The 16,014-nt window shown below is 44.0% G+C and overlaps 1 protein-coding gene across 1 annotated transcript in view; it reads left to right on the forward strand.

Annotated features, from left to right (window-relative positions):
• Positions 1–15,193, forward strand: part of ADPRHL1 (ADP-ribosylhydrolase like 1) — a 142,941-nt gene extending 127,748 nt beyond the window's left edge. Inside the window, exons 6-7 of the mRNA XM_069757882.1 lie at positions 6,249–6,381; positions 14,724–15,193. Of these exons, the coding sequence (XP_069613983.1) occupies positions 6,249–6,381; positions 14,724–14,881 (291 nt within the window). The 3' untranslated portion in view covers positions 14,882–15,193. The remainder of the gene's footprint in view (positions 1–6,248; positions 6,382–14,723) is intronic.
• Positions 15,194–16,014: the final 821 nt, after the last annotated feature.

Consider the following 16,014-nt stretch of genomic DNA (forward strand, 5'->3'; position numbering starts at 1 on the left):
TTCCAGTAACGTCAGCTGGTCCTCGGTAGTTCCATTGGCTCTTGGACCTTCGGCTACCCATCCGGGTTCCAGTACCGTCAGCTGGTTCTCGGCAGTGTCTTTTGCTCTTGTACCTTCTGCTCCCCATCCTGGTTCCAGTAACGTCAGCTGGTTCCGGGCAGAGCCTTTGGCTTAGGTGCCTCCTTCTGGGTATCCGAGTTCCGTCAACGTCAGGCGGTCCTTGGTAGTGCTTTTTAGCACGGGTACCTCCTGCTTAGTAACCGGGTTCCAGTAACGTCAGCTGGTCCTCGGTAGTTCCATAGGCTCTTGAACCTTCGGGTAGCCATCCGAGTTCCAGTTCCATCAGCTGGTTCTTGGCATTTTCTCAGCCTTCTTGTACCTTCTGCTACATTTCCAAGTTGAAGACCCTAACGTCGACGACCCGGAAGACCACCACGATGACGACGACACGGAAGACCACCCCGATGACGACGACGACGACGGCGGAGACGACGACGGCGGAGATGACGACACTGGAGACGACGACCCTGGAGACGACAACATGGAAGACCGAGAAGCAGAAGAACAAGAGGCTGCAGAACAAAGAGCAGAAGAACATTAAGCATAAGACTTAATATCAGAGCAAAAGATATTATCTAAATTATATGCAGAAGAAGACTAAGCAGTGTATGGGGGTGAGTCCGTTCCTCCTCGTGGTGCCCCTGGATAAAGCCTGATGCTGCAGGCCAAACTGAACGCGGACAAATGTAACTTTTGTGACTGGCAGAACGGAAGGTGTAATCTTCAAACTTTTATAGATAACAACTACGGGAATGCCTGTCACAAATGAGAATATGATGAAGAAGTAGAATAGGAAGAATAATAACAGTGGAATAAAAAGAATATGTAGAATAAGAAGAATAATAATAGTTGAATAAAATGAATATGAAGAATGTAATAAAAAAAAAAAAATAGGTAGAAGATGAAGAAGAAGATGAATAAGGTGAAGAAGTTGATGTCAAAGATGCTGATGATGATGAAGATGAAAGTGTGGGAAAAGAAAAAAAAAAAGAAAAAAAAGAAGGGGAAGGGCGTGGAATAGTGAAACATCAATATCTGACAAAATAAAAAAAAAATTTACATAGTCAATATCTTTGTCACTCCGAACGTCTTAAAAAAAAACAAAAAACATGCTATTCTATTTGATTGGGATAAACCTCTATGACTTTAATGTCTCCGCCACCTCCCCAAATACATCCGGCATTATTCTTAGTTGTTTTCCTTCATGTAGAATGAACCTACAAGGAAAGAAAGGGTTTATTTTAATTCCGATATTTTGGTCCCATTGACTTGCATTGGGATCGGGTATCGGTATCGGCGATATCCGATATTTTTTGAATATCGGCCGATCCAAACCGATACCGATACTTTCCGATATCGGAAGGTATCGCTCAACACTACTTACTGGCCTATAATTTCCAGGTTCACTTTTAGAGCCCTTTTTGAATATTGGCACCACATTTGCTATGCGCCAGTCCTGCGGAACAGACCCTGTCGCTATAGAGTCACTAAAAATAAGAAATAATGGTTTATCTATTACATTACTTAGTTCTCTTAGTACTCGTGGGTGTATGCCATCCGGACCCGGAGATTTATCTATTTTAATCTTATTTAGCCGGTTTCGCACCTCTTCTTGGGTTAGATTGGTGACCCTTAATATCGGGTTTTCATTGTTTCTTGGGATTTCACCTAGCATTTCATTTTCCACCGTGAATACCGTGGAGAAGAAGGTGTTTAATATGTTAGCTTTTTCCTCGTCATCTACAACCATTCTTTCCTCACTATTTTTTAAGGGGCCTACATTTTCAGTTTTTATTCTTTTACTATTGATATAGTTGAAGAACAGTTTGGGATTAGTTTTACTCTCCTTAGCAATGTGCTTCTCTGTTTCCTTTTTGGCAGCTTTAATTAGTTTTTTAGATAAAGTATTTTTCTCCCTATAGTTTTTTAGAGCTTCAATGGTGCCATCCTGCTTTAGTAGTGCAAATGCTTTCTTTTTACTGTTAATTGCCTGTCTTACTTCTTTGTTTAGCCACATTGGGTTTTTCCTATTTCTAGTCCTTTTATTCCCACAAGGTATAAACCGCTTACACTGCCTATTTAGGATGTTCTTAAACATTTCCCATTTATTATCTGTATTCTTATTTCTGAGAATATTGTCCCAGTCTACCAGATTAAGGGCATCTCTAAGCTGTTCAAACTTTGCCTTCCTAAAGTTCAATGTTTTTGTGACTCCCTGACAAGTCCCCTTAGTGAAAGACAGGTGAAACTGCACAATATTGTGGTCGCTATTTCCTAAATGCCCGACCACCTGCAGATTTGTTATTCTGTCAGGTCTATTAGATAGTATTAGGTCTAAAAGTGCTGCTCCTCTGGTTGGATTCTGCACCAATTGTGAAAGATAATTTTTCTTGGTTATTAGCAGAAACCTGTTGCCTTTATGGGTTTCACAGGTTTCTGTTTCCCAGTTAATAAGTGGTCTCCAGGGAGGAAGAACTCCAGCAGGGGAAGTTCCATGCAGACGGCCTCACAAGGGAGGTCGACATATTGAAAAACCCCTCTGACTCTCAGGATGAGAAGATCAAATGCTATATCCAAGGAGGTGAGACTTCACTCTTCCAGTGCGTGGTAGAGGTAGCCAAGGACATGCGGAAAGCTTGTGCCAGTGAAGCTGTGCATGAGGTATTTAGAAAGATTGTGGAAGCATGTAGAGTGAACTGGGCGCCAGAGTCTAAGCACTTAGTGATATTGTCGACTTGAGAAGTCATGGTGAAGCGGATGGCTATCCTGAGTGACATGCACCTACACTGTCTTTGCACGAAACGGAGGATCTTGTTGAGGAATGAGGAAGTGGCTTGACATCTGGAGCATGCAAAGAAAGCTCAAGGTTGGTTGGAATTGGTGGAGGACATCGTTCAAGTGCCCAGGAATCTGGTGAGATAAATCACTGGGAGACTTGGAAAAGTAATGCAGGAGATCGTAGATAAGTCTGGTGTGGCGAATGTGAGGATTCCGGCTGATGACAAAACCCAGGTAGCTGGTGAAGATGGGATGGTTCCATTCTTCATTGTCGGATCAATGGAGAGCCTTAAGAATATCCGAATACTCCTTGAATATCATGTGGCGTACTTAAGAGAGGTAGAGCAGCTAAGACTGTACAGGCAGCAGATCAATAAACAGCTGCAAGAAATGCGAAGAAGAAGGCGGCCACTTTCAACTCGAAGTCTGGAGAGACAAAGGTGTTCCCTAAAGGATGGAAGAGTTAGAAGTATTGACTCTTCTGTTAGCTCAAGGCTGTGTGGCCTAGGCATGAGATCCTGTAGCGGAAGTTGGAACAGAGAGTCAGACCAGACAGAAGGAATGGGGCCAAGGGAAGTGGAACTGTCCACCGGGGATGGGGGTGGTCCGACAACAGGGCAACCCTATCAGAGGAGGGGACGGAGTCAGATAACCTACTGTTCCAAAAGGGTTCAGTGACAAAGCCCAATTTTGATAGACGGGTGTTGTGAATTCTGTTTTGGAACTCCCTCCTGTGGTCATGAATGGTACTTCGGCGAGTTCTGTCCATGGACTCCCTCTGGTGGCTGTGAGTGGAGCTGCTGGTTCTGAGGTTCCTTCCACAGGTGACCTGGTTAATTCTTAGGCTGGCTGCTCTATTTAACTCCACCCAGATCGTTACTCCATGCCACCTGTCAATGTACCAGTATTGGTTCAGTTCGCTCTTGGATCTTTCTGGTGACCTGTCTACTCCAGCAGAAGCTAAGTCCCTTCTGGTTTATTTTGTTGTTCTTGTTTTCTTGTCCAGCTTGCTAATATGATTCTGTCTGGCTAGCTGGAAGCTCTGGGAGGCAGAGGGGCACCTCCGCACCGTGAGTCGGTGCGGGGGTCTTTTTGCACACTCTGCGTGGTCTTTTGTAGTTTTTTGTGCTGATCGCAAAGTTACCTTTTCTATCCTCTGTCTGTTTAGGTAGTCTGGCCTCCCTTTGCTGAAACCTCTTTCATTCCTGTGTTTGTGACTTTCATCTTATCTCACAGTCAATATTTGTGGGGGGCTGCCTTTTCCTTTGGGGTATTTCTCTGAGGCAAGGTAGGCTTTACTTTCTATCTCTAGGGGTAGCTAGCCCTTAAGCTGTGCCGAGGCGTCTAGGCCTGTTAGGTACGCTCCACGGCTATTTCTAGTGTGTGTGATAGGATTAGGGATTGCGGTCAGCAGAGTTCCCACTTCCCAGAGCTTGTCCTGTGAGTTTAACCATCAGGTCTTTCCGGGTGCTCCTAACCACCAGGTCCATAACAGACGGGTTTACTTCCAAAGGCGACCGAGAAGGGTCTCTGGTGGGGTAAGGGAAGGTGCCAAGCCCTGCGGCCTTAGGCAGAGGGGGGAGGTATGTAAGGAGGCTAGTGGCCACATAATCAATGGGAGGTATGTGTCACAGAGATGGCTGCTTCTTGTGATGTAACCCAGAGTATTTTTCTTTAGTGGACGTAACCACTAGGATGTTGTTTACTGCACCTGGGTCTGGGTTGTGGGTAGCTATGAGAGATGGGCTGGTCTGGCTACCCACATACCACACCTGTTGGTGTGGCTACAGCCTACATAATGGAAGCTGTTGTTTGGCACATGGTCTGTGTCTTGGGAGGGAGAAACTCTTGGGAGTGTGTGTGGCTCCAGACCGAACCTGCGTGCTGGACTTTGCCCATCCTTTATGCCCACAGGCCTGAGGAAGCAGAGCCCGGCTAAGGACATTTTTGTGTTGTTTTGCCTGCTCTACAGGCCGTTTACCTTTTGTTGTTGCTTAGGGGTTTATGGAGCAAATAAACTCGCACAGAATTTTTAAAGAAACACGCCTCCTGTCTTCCTCCTGCCGCACCTGAGTGAGTATGATCTTTACACCCTATATACAGGCCCACTCACTGTTTCCAGGATTGTGGACACCTGTGATGCTAATTAGTGGACACACCATGATTTAACATGCCCCTTTTGTCACATTATTTTCTTTTCAGGGATACCATCATTTCTGTCCAGGCCGATTTCATGAGTTTTATTTTTTTATTTTTATTCTGTGGAAGCATGGTTGAAAAGCAGTGCCTGACTTTCATTTGTTCATTTTCATAGATCTTTGATTTTTTATTACTTTTGTCAGATTCAAGTTATTTCTGTGACCATTGTGGGTTTTTTCTGTCATTAAACGAGGGATACCAACAATTTTGACCACGTGTGTATTTGATCTAAAATGGGCAGTTTTTAAAGAGAACTTACAGTATATCGTAGGCTGGTTTCACATTTGTGTAGGGCAGAGCTGCGAAGGGCTGCGTAATTCCTCTGTTAAGCCCTGTCCAATGCCGCACCTCTTCCATTCAGCTCCACCTATGTCGTCATGTGTCCTGCGTACCTATCTTTAACATTGGGTACGCAGGCCATGCGAATGTATGCGGATGCCTCTGCATGCGTTGTTTTGATGCTGCGTCGAACGCAACATGTTGCATTTTGTTGCGGTTGGCGCAGTGTCAAAATGACACATGCGGATACATCCGCATGGCCTGCATAACCAATGTTAAAGATGGGTACGCAGGATGCATGCCGACGTAAGCGGAGCTGAATGGAAGAGGTGCGGCAGTGGGCGGGGCTTAACTGAAGAATTATGCATCCCTCCACAGCTCTGCCCTATGCAAATGTAAAACCAGCCATAATTAGCTATAATTTCCTTTTAATATATCCACCAAGTTAAAAAGTCTGCTTCAACTTCAGTTTAACGGATGCTCCACTTCCCAATCTCTCGTCTTCCTAATTATTGGTAGCAATGGACACTTCATGGGCAGTTCAGGCTAGCAGTGCTGTCTAGAATTGTACACTCCTGATGCAGCTGCGTGAGGCAGCTTTCCTTCTGCAGCATCAGATGTGCAGTGGGAATGAAGCTGGCCTGGATCAGGCAATGACAGCACCCTCCATGAATCCCAGCCAGCTTTAGTGCAGTGCTTACAAAGTCAACACAAAAGAGCTTGTAAGCACCGCTCATGCTTGAAACTTCTGCTAGACAGCAGTAGTGGTTGGTATCTATGACAATAAGATGTCAGGAGAACAGGAAAGAATTTTAATTAAAAGTAAATTACAAAGCTGTTTTTACAAGCACTGTATAACCACACGCATCTTTCAAGGTGGGAATAATCCTTTAGAAAGTCTAATGTGTACTAAGATTTAATACATACCATAGATGTATAAGAAATGGAGCTCAGAAGGCCGTGGTGGAAGAAAAGGCCATGATGCACCGATGATTGCATATGATGCCCTCTTAGGAGCTGGTGAGGATTGGAAAGAGCTCTGCAATCGAGCCATGTTCCATGGAGGTAAGAGATTCAAAATCATAGTATATATCATAGTATATGTGAAATAAGTATTGAACATGTGCTATTGACATGAAATTCTACCCAGATGTCAGTAACAACCCATCCAATCCACACAGGCAAAGAAATCAAACCATAAATTAAGTTATGTGTAATAATCAGAAATGACATAGGGAAAAAGTATTGAATGAGCACACTTACTGAAATGTATTTAATACTTTATGCAAAAGTCTTTGTTGGTGATGACAGAGTCAAGACGCCTCCTGTATGGAGAAACTAGTCGCTTGCTTTGCTCAGTCATGATTTTGGTTCATTCTTACAAATACTCTTCAAATCCTGAAGGTTCCATGGGCTCTTTCAATGAACTCTGAGTTTTAGTTCCCGCCATAAATTTTCTATTGGATTCAGGTCAGGTGATTGGGTGGGCCAGTCTAGCAGATTTATTTTCTTTTTCTGAAACTAATTGAGAGTTTCCTTGGCTGTATTTTAGGGATCATTGTCTTGCTGAAATGTCCTCCCTTGTTTCATCTTCATCATCCTGGTAGATGGCAGCAGATTGTTATCAACAATGTCTTGGGACATTTTTTTTTTTTCTAAATCTTTTTATTAAAGTTTTGTAAATACAATACAAGCCAAACATTAGCATCATAGGTCATATGGAAGAATAACAATATTGAATGATATTGTAACCCCAATTCCCCCCCCCCCCCCCCACACACACATAAACAAATCCAGAGGACCCCGTACTCTGCATGCGCAAAACCATAGAGGTCTCTTATGGAATTGGCGATCTGCCACCTATCCGCTGCAAAAGATACCATTGAGTATTTTCAAAGTGTACTCTCAGTTTCTCCCTAGTCTCTAGAGGAAGCAAAGGGATGAAAGTAGCCCACGTGGATAAGGATCTACCCGATTGTTTCTCTCTGTTAGTCAGTGCGTCCAGCCACTCCATCCTGAATATGAACTGGATTTTAGTGCGGATGAAAGACAGCGAAGGGACCATTGGACTCAACCACTGGAGCAAAATGCTTTTCCTGGCTGCCGAGGCCCAAATCATAAGTGTTGCTTTAATATGTCTAGGTATTTTGTGGGATGCCTCGTCTAGAATATTGAAAATAGCCCATTGTGGGGTAAGCGTGAAGTTAACCGCACATTCTCTGCAATTCATTGTGTACCTCTCCCCACAACCTCTGAATATGAGTGCAGCTCCATAGGTGATGGTATATGTCGGTATTGCGAGATTTGCATTTAGAGCACAAATAAGTGGTGTGAGGGGACATCTTAGATTGCAGGAAAGGTGTAATGTAGGCTCTGTGTAGTATTAAGAGTGCCATGTCAGTATAGCTGCTGTATGGCAGAGTCTTTCTTTGTGCCATAGTGGCCTCAAAGAGATCTCCCACCTCCAGGCATGGCATATCCCTCAGCCATCTTGCCACTCCGGTGGGTTTCCCCTCCCCCACCCATTTTCTACGTAATATTGAGTAAATGTTGCTTATAGATGCCGGATGGGATTTTGTATTTCGAATAAACCCATCTAGGTTAGACCTCCCCTCCACCACCCCTCCCGTCGATTGACATTTCTGTGCCAAGCTGCGCGCCTGGAGAAATAGGAACGGTCGGTTGCTAAATAGTGGGAAGCGTTGTGACGCCATTTCGAAGGACAGTATTGAAAAATTAAGATCCATGAGATCGATTACCTGCCTACATCCCTGGGAAGCCAAAAGTTTATAAAAAGATGGTGCAGAGCCCCTCAAGAACCCAGGATTTCCCAAAAAGGACTGGTAGGGGGACAAATTGTATTTTAGCTTACAAATCTTTCTGCAGTGTCGCCAAGTTAGCAACGTTTGCCAAAGCGATGGGTGCTCCCGAACTCCTTCTGGGAGATCCTCCCCACTCAGGTGTAATAAAGCAGGCAACGAGATATGTGGGTAGAATTGTTGTTCTAAGTCAACATTTGCAAAGTGAGAGATACCCCTGATCCCTAAAATTAGCCGCTAAGTTGTATCTTCCCAAGTCAGGGAAATTTATACCACCCTCCAGTCTCATCGCCTGTAATCTTGCAAGACTTATGCGTGTTCTGCCTCCAACCCCCCAAATAAATTTTCGAAAGTTTAGGTTCAACAAGCCCAGATCCGACCGGGACAAGAGAAGGGGCAACGTCTGAAAGGCATATAGCAATTTAGGAAATACTATCATTTTAATTAAATGGCATCTCCCAGAAAATGACAGTGTGAAGTGTTTCCATGAATGAAGGAGGTTAATTATGGAGGAGATTAGTGGTTCATAGTTGGCTCTATAAAGAGTAGATGGGTCTGCAGGCAACCTTATCCCCAAGTATTTGATAGATTCCTGACACCAGTGGAATGGGAATGAGGGATCACCCAGCCTCCCAGACCTGAAAATCGCCAAGGCTTCGGATTTACTATAGTTCACCTTGAATCCAGAGCATTTACCAAATCTTTCTAAAATAAGCATGATGGCCGGGATTGCCCTCGCTGGGTTGGAAATGAATAAAAGAACATCATCTGCAAAGGCTGAGATTTTTATGGCTGTGGCTCCCACCCCCACCCCCTCAAACTTCGCCTCATTCTGTAGTGTTCTCAGGAAAGGGTCTAATGCTATGTTAAACAAGAGTGGAGACAAAGGGCAGCCCTGACGTGTCCCCCGCTGAATCTCAAAGGGTCTAGATAATACGTTGTTCACGGACATCCTGGACAGTGGCTGTTAATAAATTGATTTAACAGCTTCACAAAACCACGTGCCAAACTCTCTGAATGAAAGTAGGTCGTATAGGTAATCCCACTCTACCCTATCGAACGCCTTATCAGCGCCGAGACTGACCACGATAGTTTTCATATGTTTATGCGCTCTACTATAAGATATGACACCCAGAGCTGTCCTGATGTTGTACGTGATGGATTTCCCATGAATGAATCCAGTTTGTTGTGGCGAAATTAATTTTGGGATTATTTTCTGTAATCTATCTGCCAGAATTTTTGTAAATATTTTAAAATCCGAATTTAATAACGAGATAGGTCTATATCCTTCCACTTGCGTGTGGTCTTTGCCTGGTTTTGGGAGAACAATAACCACCGCCTCATTAAACCGATCCGGCAAATGGCCAAATCTAACTATGTTATTAAATAACTCGCTCAGATGAGGAGCTATATATGTACCCAGAATCTTATAATGTTCATTACTGAATCCGTCTGGGCCTGGTGCTTTAGACAATTTGAGTTTAGTTATGACCTGCAAAATCTCTGAGGATGTTACTGGGGAGCTAATAGTCTCCCTCTCCTCCTCCGTGAGTGCTGGTGCAAGGTGGTTTTTAAGGAATTCCCCGCTCCCCCTCCCTCCTCTCGGATCCGACCCGTATAATTCGCCAAAAAAAGATCGGAATTCATTCACTATCTCTTCATTATTTGTTAGAATGTGACCATTACGTTGTTTTATTTTGTGTATTCTCGTTGCTTTCCTGTATGGCCTTGTAAGAGAGGCCAACACCTTCCCTGGTTTGTTGCCCCATTTAAAATATTTTTGTTTTTGATAGTCCAAATTGAACATAGCCATTTCATGGGCTAGAGTGTCCGCCTCTTCCTTAGCCCTCAAAAATTTTTCTTTTGTCAGTGGGGTGTTATTTAGTTTAAAGTCTTTGTAAGTTTGGGTTACTAATTTTTGTGTTTCCACTACTCTTTTCATGATGTCTTTTTTTTTATGGCTAACGTAGGAGATAATTTGACCCCTCAACACGGCCTTAGAGGCCATCCAAAACAAATGTGCGTCATCACAATGGACTTGGTTATCGCTTTTATAGACCCCCCATGACATCTGCAAATATTTTTTAAAATCATCTGATTGGTATAAGTATGATGGGAAGCGCCACCTCCTCTCCTGGTGAATTAGGGATGTTAGTTTAGATTGAAACGTTACCGGAGCATGATCTGAAATATGAATATTTTGTATATTTGACTGTGTTATCAGGGGTATCAGTGATTCGTGTAACAACCAGCAGTCAATCCTAGCGTGTGAGTCATGTACATGGGAGTAGTGGGAATAGTCCCTCTCCAAAGGGTGTTGCAGTCTCCAAATGTCAATCAAGTCAAAGTGATCCATCAGTGATTGAACACCACTCCCCTGTGCCAATCGTTGAGCCTCCTTAGAGTTGGATCTATCCATGGAGATGTCTACTACCTCGTTAAAGTTGCCTCCCATGACCACCCGTGACGTATCCCACCCCGCCAAGCTCTCCAACAATTTAACCTGAAACTGAACTTCAGACGTGTTTGGGGCGTATATGTTGACCAGACTAAAACACATTCCTTCAATTATAATTTTAACCAGGAGGAATCTGCCCTGGGGGTCCTCTAGGGTATCAAGCATCTCATAATTAAGGCCGTTATATATCAATATGGCTACTCCTTGCTGTTTTTTAGTGTATGAAGCCTCGGCACAAAGTGTGTATTTCCTACCAAGCAGAGAGGGGTGATTACCCTTGATCCAATGTGTTTCCTGAAGGAAAATGATATGGAAATTTTGTTTTTGTAAGAAGTTTAGAACTTTTTTCCTCTTAACTGGGGAGTTCAGTCCATTGACATTCCATGAGCACCATTGTAAGGAGCGGATAGTGGTGTCTTTAGTGCCTGCCTGGTCAGTCATTAACCTATCCCTTTTCGGATAACCGCCAGACCCACCTGCAGAATTTGTAAGTGAGATCCCCACCCATCCCAGCGAGTGAGCGTGAGACCTCCCAGGACCAAACAGAAAAATGCGCGCGTGCAGAGCCCTTCCCTCCCCCCCAACTCCCTTCCCCAATTAAACGTTATAACTATAACAGATGCACTCAAACTCAAAGTGAGCATTACATAAAAAAATAAACATGCCTCCTAAGGACATAAGAGTTTCAGCATAAACACGACATCACATAATAATGACAAGTTGAAGCAGCTCTTCTCATTCAGGAAATGTCAGCATTAGAACCAGCTCGAGGTGCTCCCGAAGGAATTCCAGAGCCTTCCCTGGGTCACTAAAGGACCGATTTTTCCCCTCCATGACAAAACGCAAAATTGAGGGATATTGCAAGCTAAAGCAAATGTTTTTATCCACCAAAAGTTTACAAGCAGGGTTAAAGGCTTTACGTTTGTCTGCCATTGCGGCCGAGTAGTCTTGGAACAGGAGTAGTTTGTGGTTCTCATACAACAGGGAGCGTTGTTTCCTAAATGCTGACAAAATGCGAACTTTATCTTGAAAGTCCAGGACTTTAAAGATGACTGGACGTGGTCTGTCACCCTCTCCTCCCCTCGGGGGTCCCAGCCTGTGTGCTCTCACAATAGCCATTACTCCTGATGTTGGTGATACCCCAAGAGCTTTAGGCAGCCATTCAGATGTAATTTTTACTAGCTCCGAGGGGGGAATAGACTCTGGGAGACCTATAAGTCTCAAATTATTGCGACGAGATCTATTTTCAAGGTCATCCACTTTGTCCAGAAGGTCTGAAATGACCTTTTCTTTATCGTCTAGTTTGTCTTTGAGGGCCATGGTGGAGTCCTCCAGGTCTGAAATTCTTTGTTCCACTTCCGCTATGCGTGCTCCCTGAGTATTAGCCTGTGAGACTATTGTGTCCAATAAAGTTTGAAAAGCTGCCAAGCGATTGTCTATCTCAGGCATCAGCCGTTCTATAATAGCTGTTGCAATAGATTGTGGGTTTTCTGTATTAGCATCAGCATTTTGTGATACAGGAGATGTGCCTGCCTGGTTACGTGTGGAACTTCTGCCAAGCTTGGCATTTTTACCCTCGAATTTGTCCATGATGGGATGAATGACCGAGATAATTAGTAAAAATTGTCAGTGATATCGTTATGCGTTTTGGTTACATCTGGCGGTGGATGTGAAAGTCTTTATTACACAGGGTAGGCTTACACTTTAGATTTTTAGACTTATCAAGCCAGAAGAATTGAATGTGTCTTTCACAAGTATGTTGCACATATACTTCAGCCTATGTACGGCTATGATAGAAGACTGCGCAGGACTTGAGCAGCTTAGTTGTGCAAACCGCCCTGCAAAATGACTCCAATACCAGGTGTACTTCTCTGCAGGCTATAGGGATGTTTTGCCCCCTCACTTCTCACCCCCGTCTTTGTTATATTTGTCTGGGGCCGAAAAATGCTGCAGTCCCTCTCTGGTTCTGCTCCTCTGCTCCTGCAATGGCTCTGTCTCCCTCTGCAGGTCCTCAATGCGGTATAGTCTATGGTGTGGGGATTTGGTGCGCTTTTCAGCCAGAAAGGCGCCAAGCTAGCTCCCGAGCCTGCAGCCGACCCCTGCCTCCCTTGTGCCTGGGCGCTGTAAAAAGTCCCCTGCACCGCTCACCTTGTTTCAGCGGCGGTAGTTATGGCTCGGCTCTCCTCTCCTTTTCAGCCTCCAGCTATATGCAGCTAGCGGTGAGGGGCCGGGCGCACTTTCTGGCAAGATGGCGCCGGCTCACTTCCACTTCCCGCACTGGTCCCTCTGATCACCGCCGATGCCGTGCGCCCTCCCAGGGCACTTCGGAACTTCACCAGCGGTTCTTGTCCTCCTCCTGTCGGTGTCCGGTGAGTCCACACAGGCTGGTGGTGGGTGGGTCGCGCGCCTCTCCCTCGCCGACCCCCCCTGCTGCTTCAGGACTCTGATGGACGCGCTACACGCGGTGCTGCTTGTGGCGCCGACTGCGCCTTGCGACTCCCAGGGAGTCCGGAGAGCTCGGTCCGTGGTGTGCGACCCTTGTCCGGTCCTTATCCTGGTCTCCAGCTTATAAACGCTGACGCTGTGGTGGGATTTTTGCGCCCTTGGTCCAGGAGTTCTGTTAAGAAGCGGCCATTCACAGGCTCCACCTCCTGAAAGTCAACTCGTCTTGGGACATTTGTCCACTAATCCTTCCTTCAATCACAAAAAGGTTGTCAGTGCCGTATGCTGAAAAACAGCCACACACAATGATGTTCCCACATACAAATTTCACTGTTGGTATGGTGTTTTTGGAGCAATATGCTGCGCCTTTTGGCCTCCAACCATGGTGTGTATCATGGCATCCAAAGAGTTCAATTTTGGTCTCATCTGACCAGACTTATATTTTCCCAGTATTTCACAAGCTTTTCTAAAAGTTGTTGAGCAAATTTAAAACGCGCTTGAGCTTGCTGTTTGTTCAGCAATGGAGTCTTGGAGGTTGAGTGCATTACTTATTGTTTTCTTTTAAATATATGTACCTGCTGATTCCAGGTCTTTCTGTGGCTCTCCACAGGTGGTTCTTGGCTCTTGTACAACTCTTCTCATAATTCTTTTCATTCCTCTGTCTGAAATCTCATGGGGAGCACCTGGTTGTGACTGGTTTATGGTGATATTATGCTCTTTCCACTTCTGGATTATGGCCCCAACATTGCTCACTGGAACCTTCAGTAGTTTGGAAATTCTGCTGTAACCAACACCATTAGTATGTTTTGCAACAATAAGGTTGTGAAGGTCTTGAGACAGCTCACTGGTTTTACCCATCATGAGATGTTTCTTTTGTGACACCTTGGTAATGAAACACCTATTCATAGGCCATCAGTTGAACCAACTGGTGTTTAATTGTTTAAAGCACGGTACATTCTCTGTAAATCAGTAGGCTGTGAGTGTAATGCTCACATGCCAGGTCCTTCAGAGCAAGTGACTTTCTGGCAAATAGAGAGAGGTCCTGGAAGGGAATCTGTCACTAGGTTTTTGTTATTTAATCTGAGAGCAGCATAATGTAAGGGCAGAGAGCCCGATTCCAGGGATGTGTAACCTATTAGGCTGCGTGTTGTATTTTCAATACAATCATTGTTTTATCGTCAGGACAGTCACAAGAGGACTAGGTCTTGTGCTAGCCAGTCCATGTAATGTAGCCTCACGCCCACCAATGATTGGCAACTTGCTGATAATATACCGGAGTGTAGGCTGTGTTATACAGAGCTCCGCATTGATAGCGCTGCTACAACTACAGCAGAGAAAACAGGGATTCTATTTAAACTGCACCAAGTAGACCAGTAAGTGACTGCTGGAATCGAAGTCTCTGATCCTATATCATATTGCTCTGAGATTACATAGCAACAAACCGCTGACAGATTCACTCTACGGAGGGGCCTCAATAGCGTCAAAACAAGCCTATTTATTAAGGTATTAGAAAATGACCTTTCTAAAGCAACAATATGTTTAATAACCCATACTTTCTGACCACAATATGCATTGTGTAAATATGTAGTTCTAAATGTTAAACTGAATTTTAGTGTCTTCTATCCCACATTTCATGCTTACACTATTTCTACAGATATTTGTTTAGAACATTACACTTTTTGTTGCAGGAGAAAGTGCTGCTACTGGATCCATTGCAGGATGCCTGTTTGGATTACTGTATGGTATAAACAATGTACCCAAGGGTTTATATCAGGAAATTGAACTAAAAGAAAAGCTCCAGCATCTGGGCGAAAAGCTCTACCAAGTATCTTCAAAAGAAAAGTAAAACTGCTATTTTCAATATATCAATTCTGAAGGAAAAACGAAAAATTAGCAGTGTTTTAAGGTGCACGTGTGGGGTTTTTCCATTTCCTATGTTGATCTTATAAGTAGTTCTTATCTTACTTTGTGTTATTTTGGTCAGTTGCAGTCATGCTACCTCAGTTATGTCATATAAAAACCAAACCCACTACTGAACTGTATGCATATAGAGAAAGATATCTGTTTCATGTATGATTGTAAAACTTCAGAATATGTAACTTACAATACAAGTTGTTGAATAGTTCATGCATAATTTATACATACAGAACTTATGTATTAAGGTCTCCTGACAATGATTCATTTAGTTTGCTTGCCTTTTCAGTAGAGTTTAAAGGGAACTGTCAAGTATAACAGTCAGGAGATCACGCAGATCCCTCCGCTGCCACCAATTTGTTAAGAAACAGCAGTCCGATGCCTTCAATCGTCAGGACAATTATGCAATTGACTGACGACTCGTCAGTGACGAGTGATAGACAAGGCCTCTGCTATTTTCAATATTAGGCCAGTTACTGAGGAACTCACAGTGAGTATCAAATATATACACATCCGATTCCAACGCATGGAATATATATTCCCCGGAACGGTCACTGCCATCTCTAAAATAACAAAAAGAACTAATTGCCAGCATCAATCGTTTATACACGCTGATACAGACAGCGTATTGCTTCAGGAGAGTGGTTTATAGCGCATGAGAAAAAACTCTTTTCAAATTGTATATATTTAATTCAAAAAGTAGAAAATGTTTATAAAAATATACAAAATGAACAAAACAACACAGTATAAACAATTATCGTATTTTGGGGACTATAAGACCCACCACAAATTTTGAGGAGTAAAATAGGAAACAAAATGTTTTAATAAAATGGTGGTGCCTTTTACAGTAGCTTACCAGTGGGGGTGGCTGCTGTGGTGAAGCGGGGTCCCAGGAAGCAGGTTGGCTGCTGCAGGAAGCTGGCAGCGTCACGAGTGAGGTGATGCTGCTGAAACTGGGCTGGGAGTAGGGGGTGTTCTGCAGGGCGAGGTTGCGGCTGTCTGGGGTTTAAGAAAATATCGGGAGCCTCGGCATCTCGGATCCTTTGATATCCATTTACGCATGGC

Source organism: Ranitomeya imitator, chromosome 3, assembly GCF_032444005.1.
Source record: "Ranitomeya imitator isolate aRanImi1 chromosome 3, aRanImi1.pri, whole genome shotgun sequence".
NCBI classification, from domain to species: Eukaryota; Metazoa; Chordata; class Amphibia; order Anura; family Dendrobatidae; genus Ranitomeya; species Ranitomeya imitator.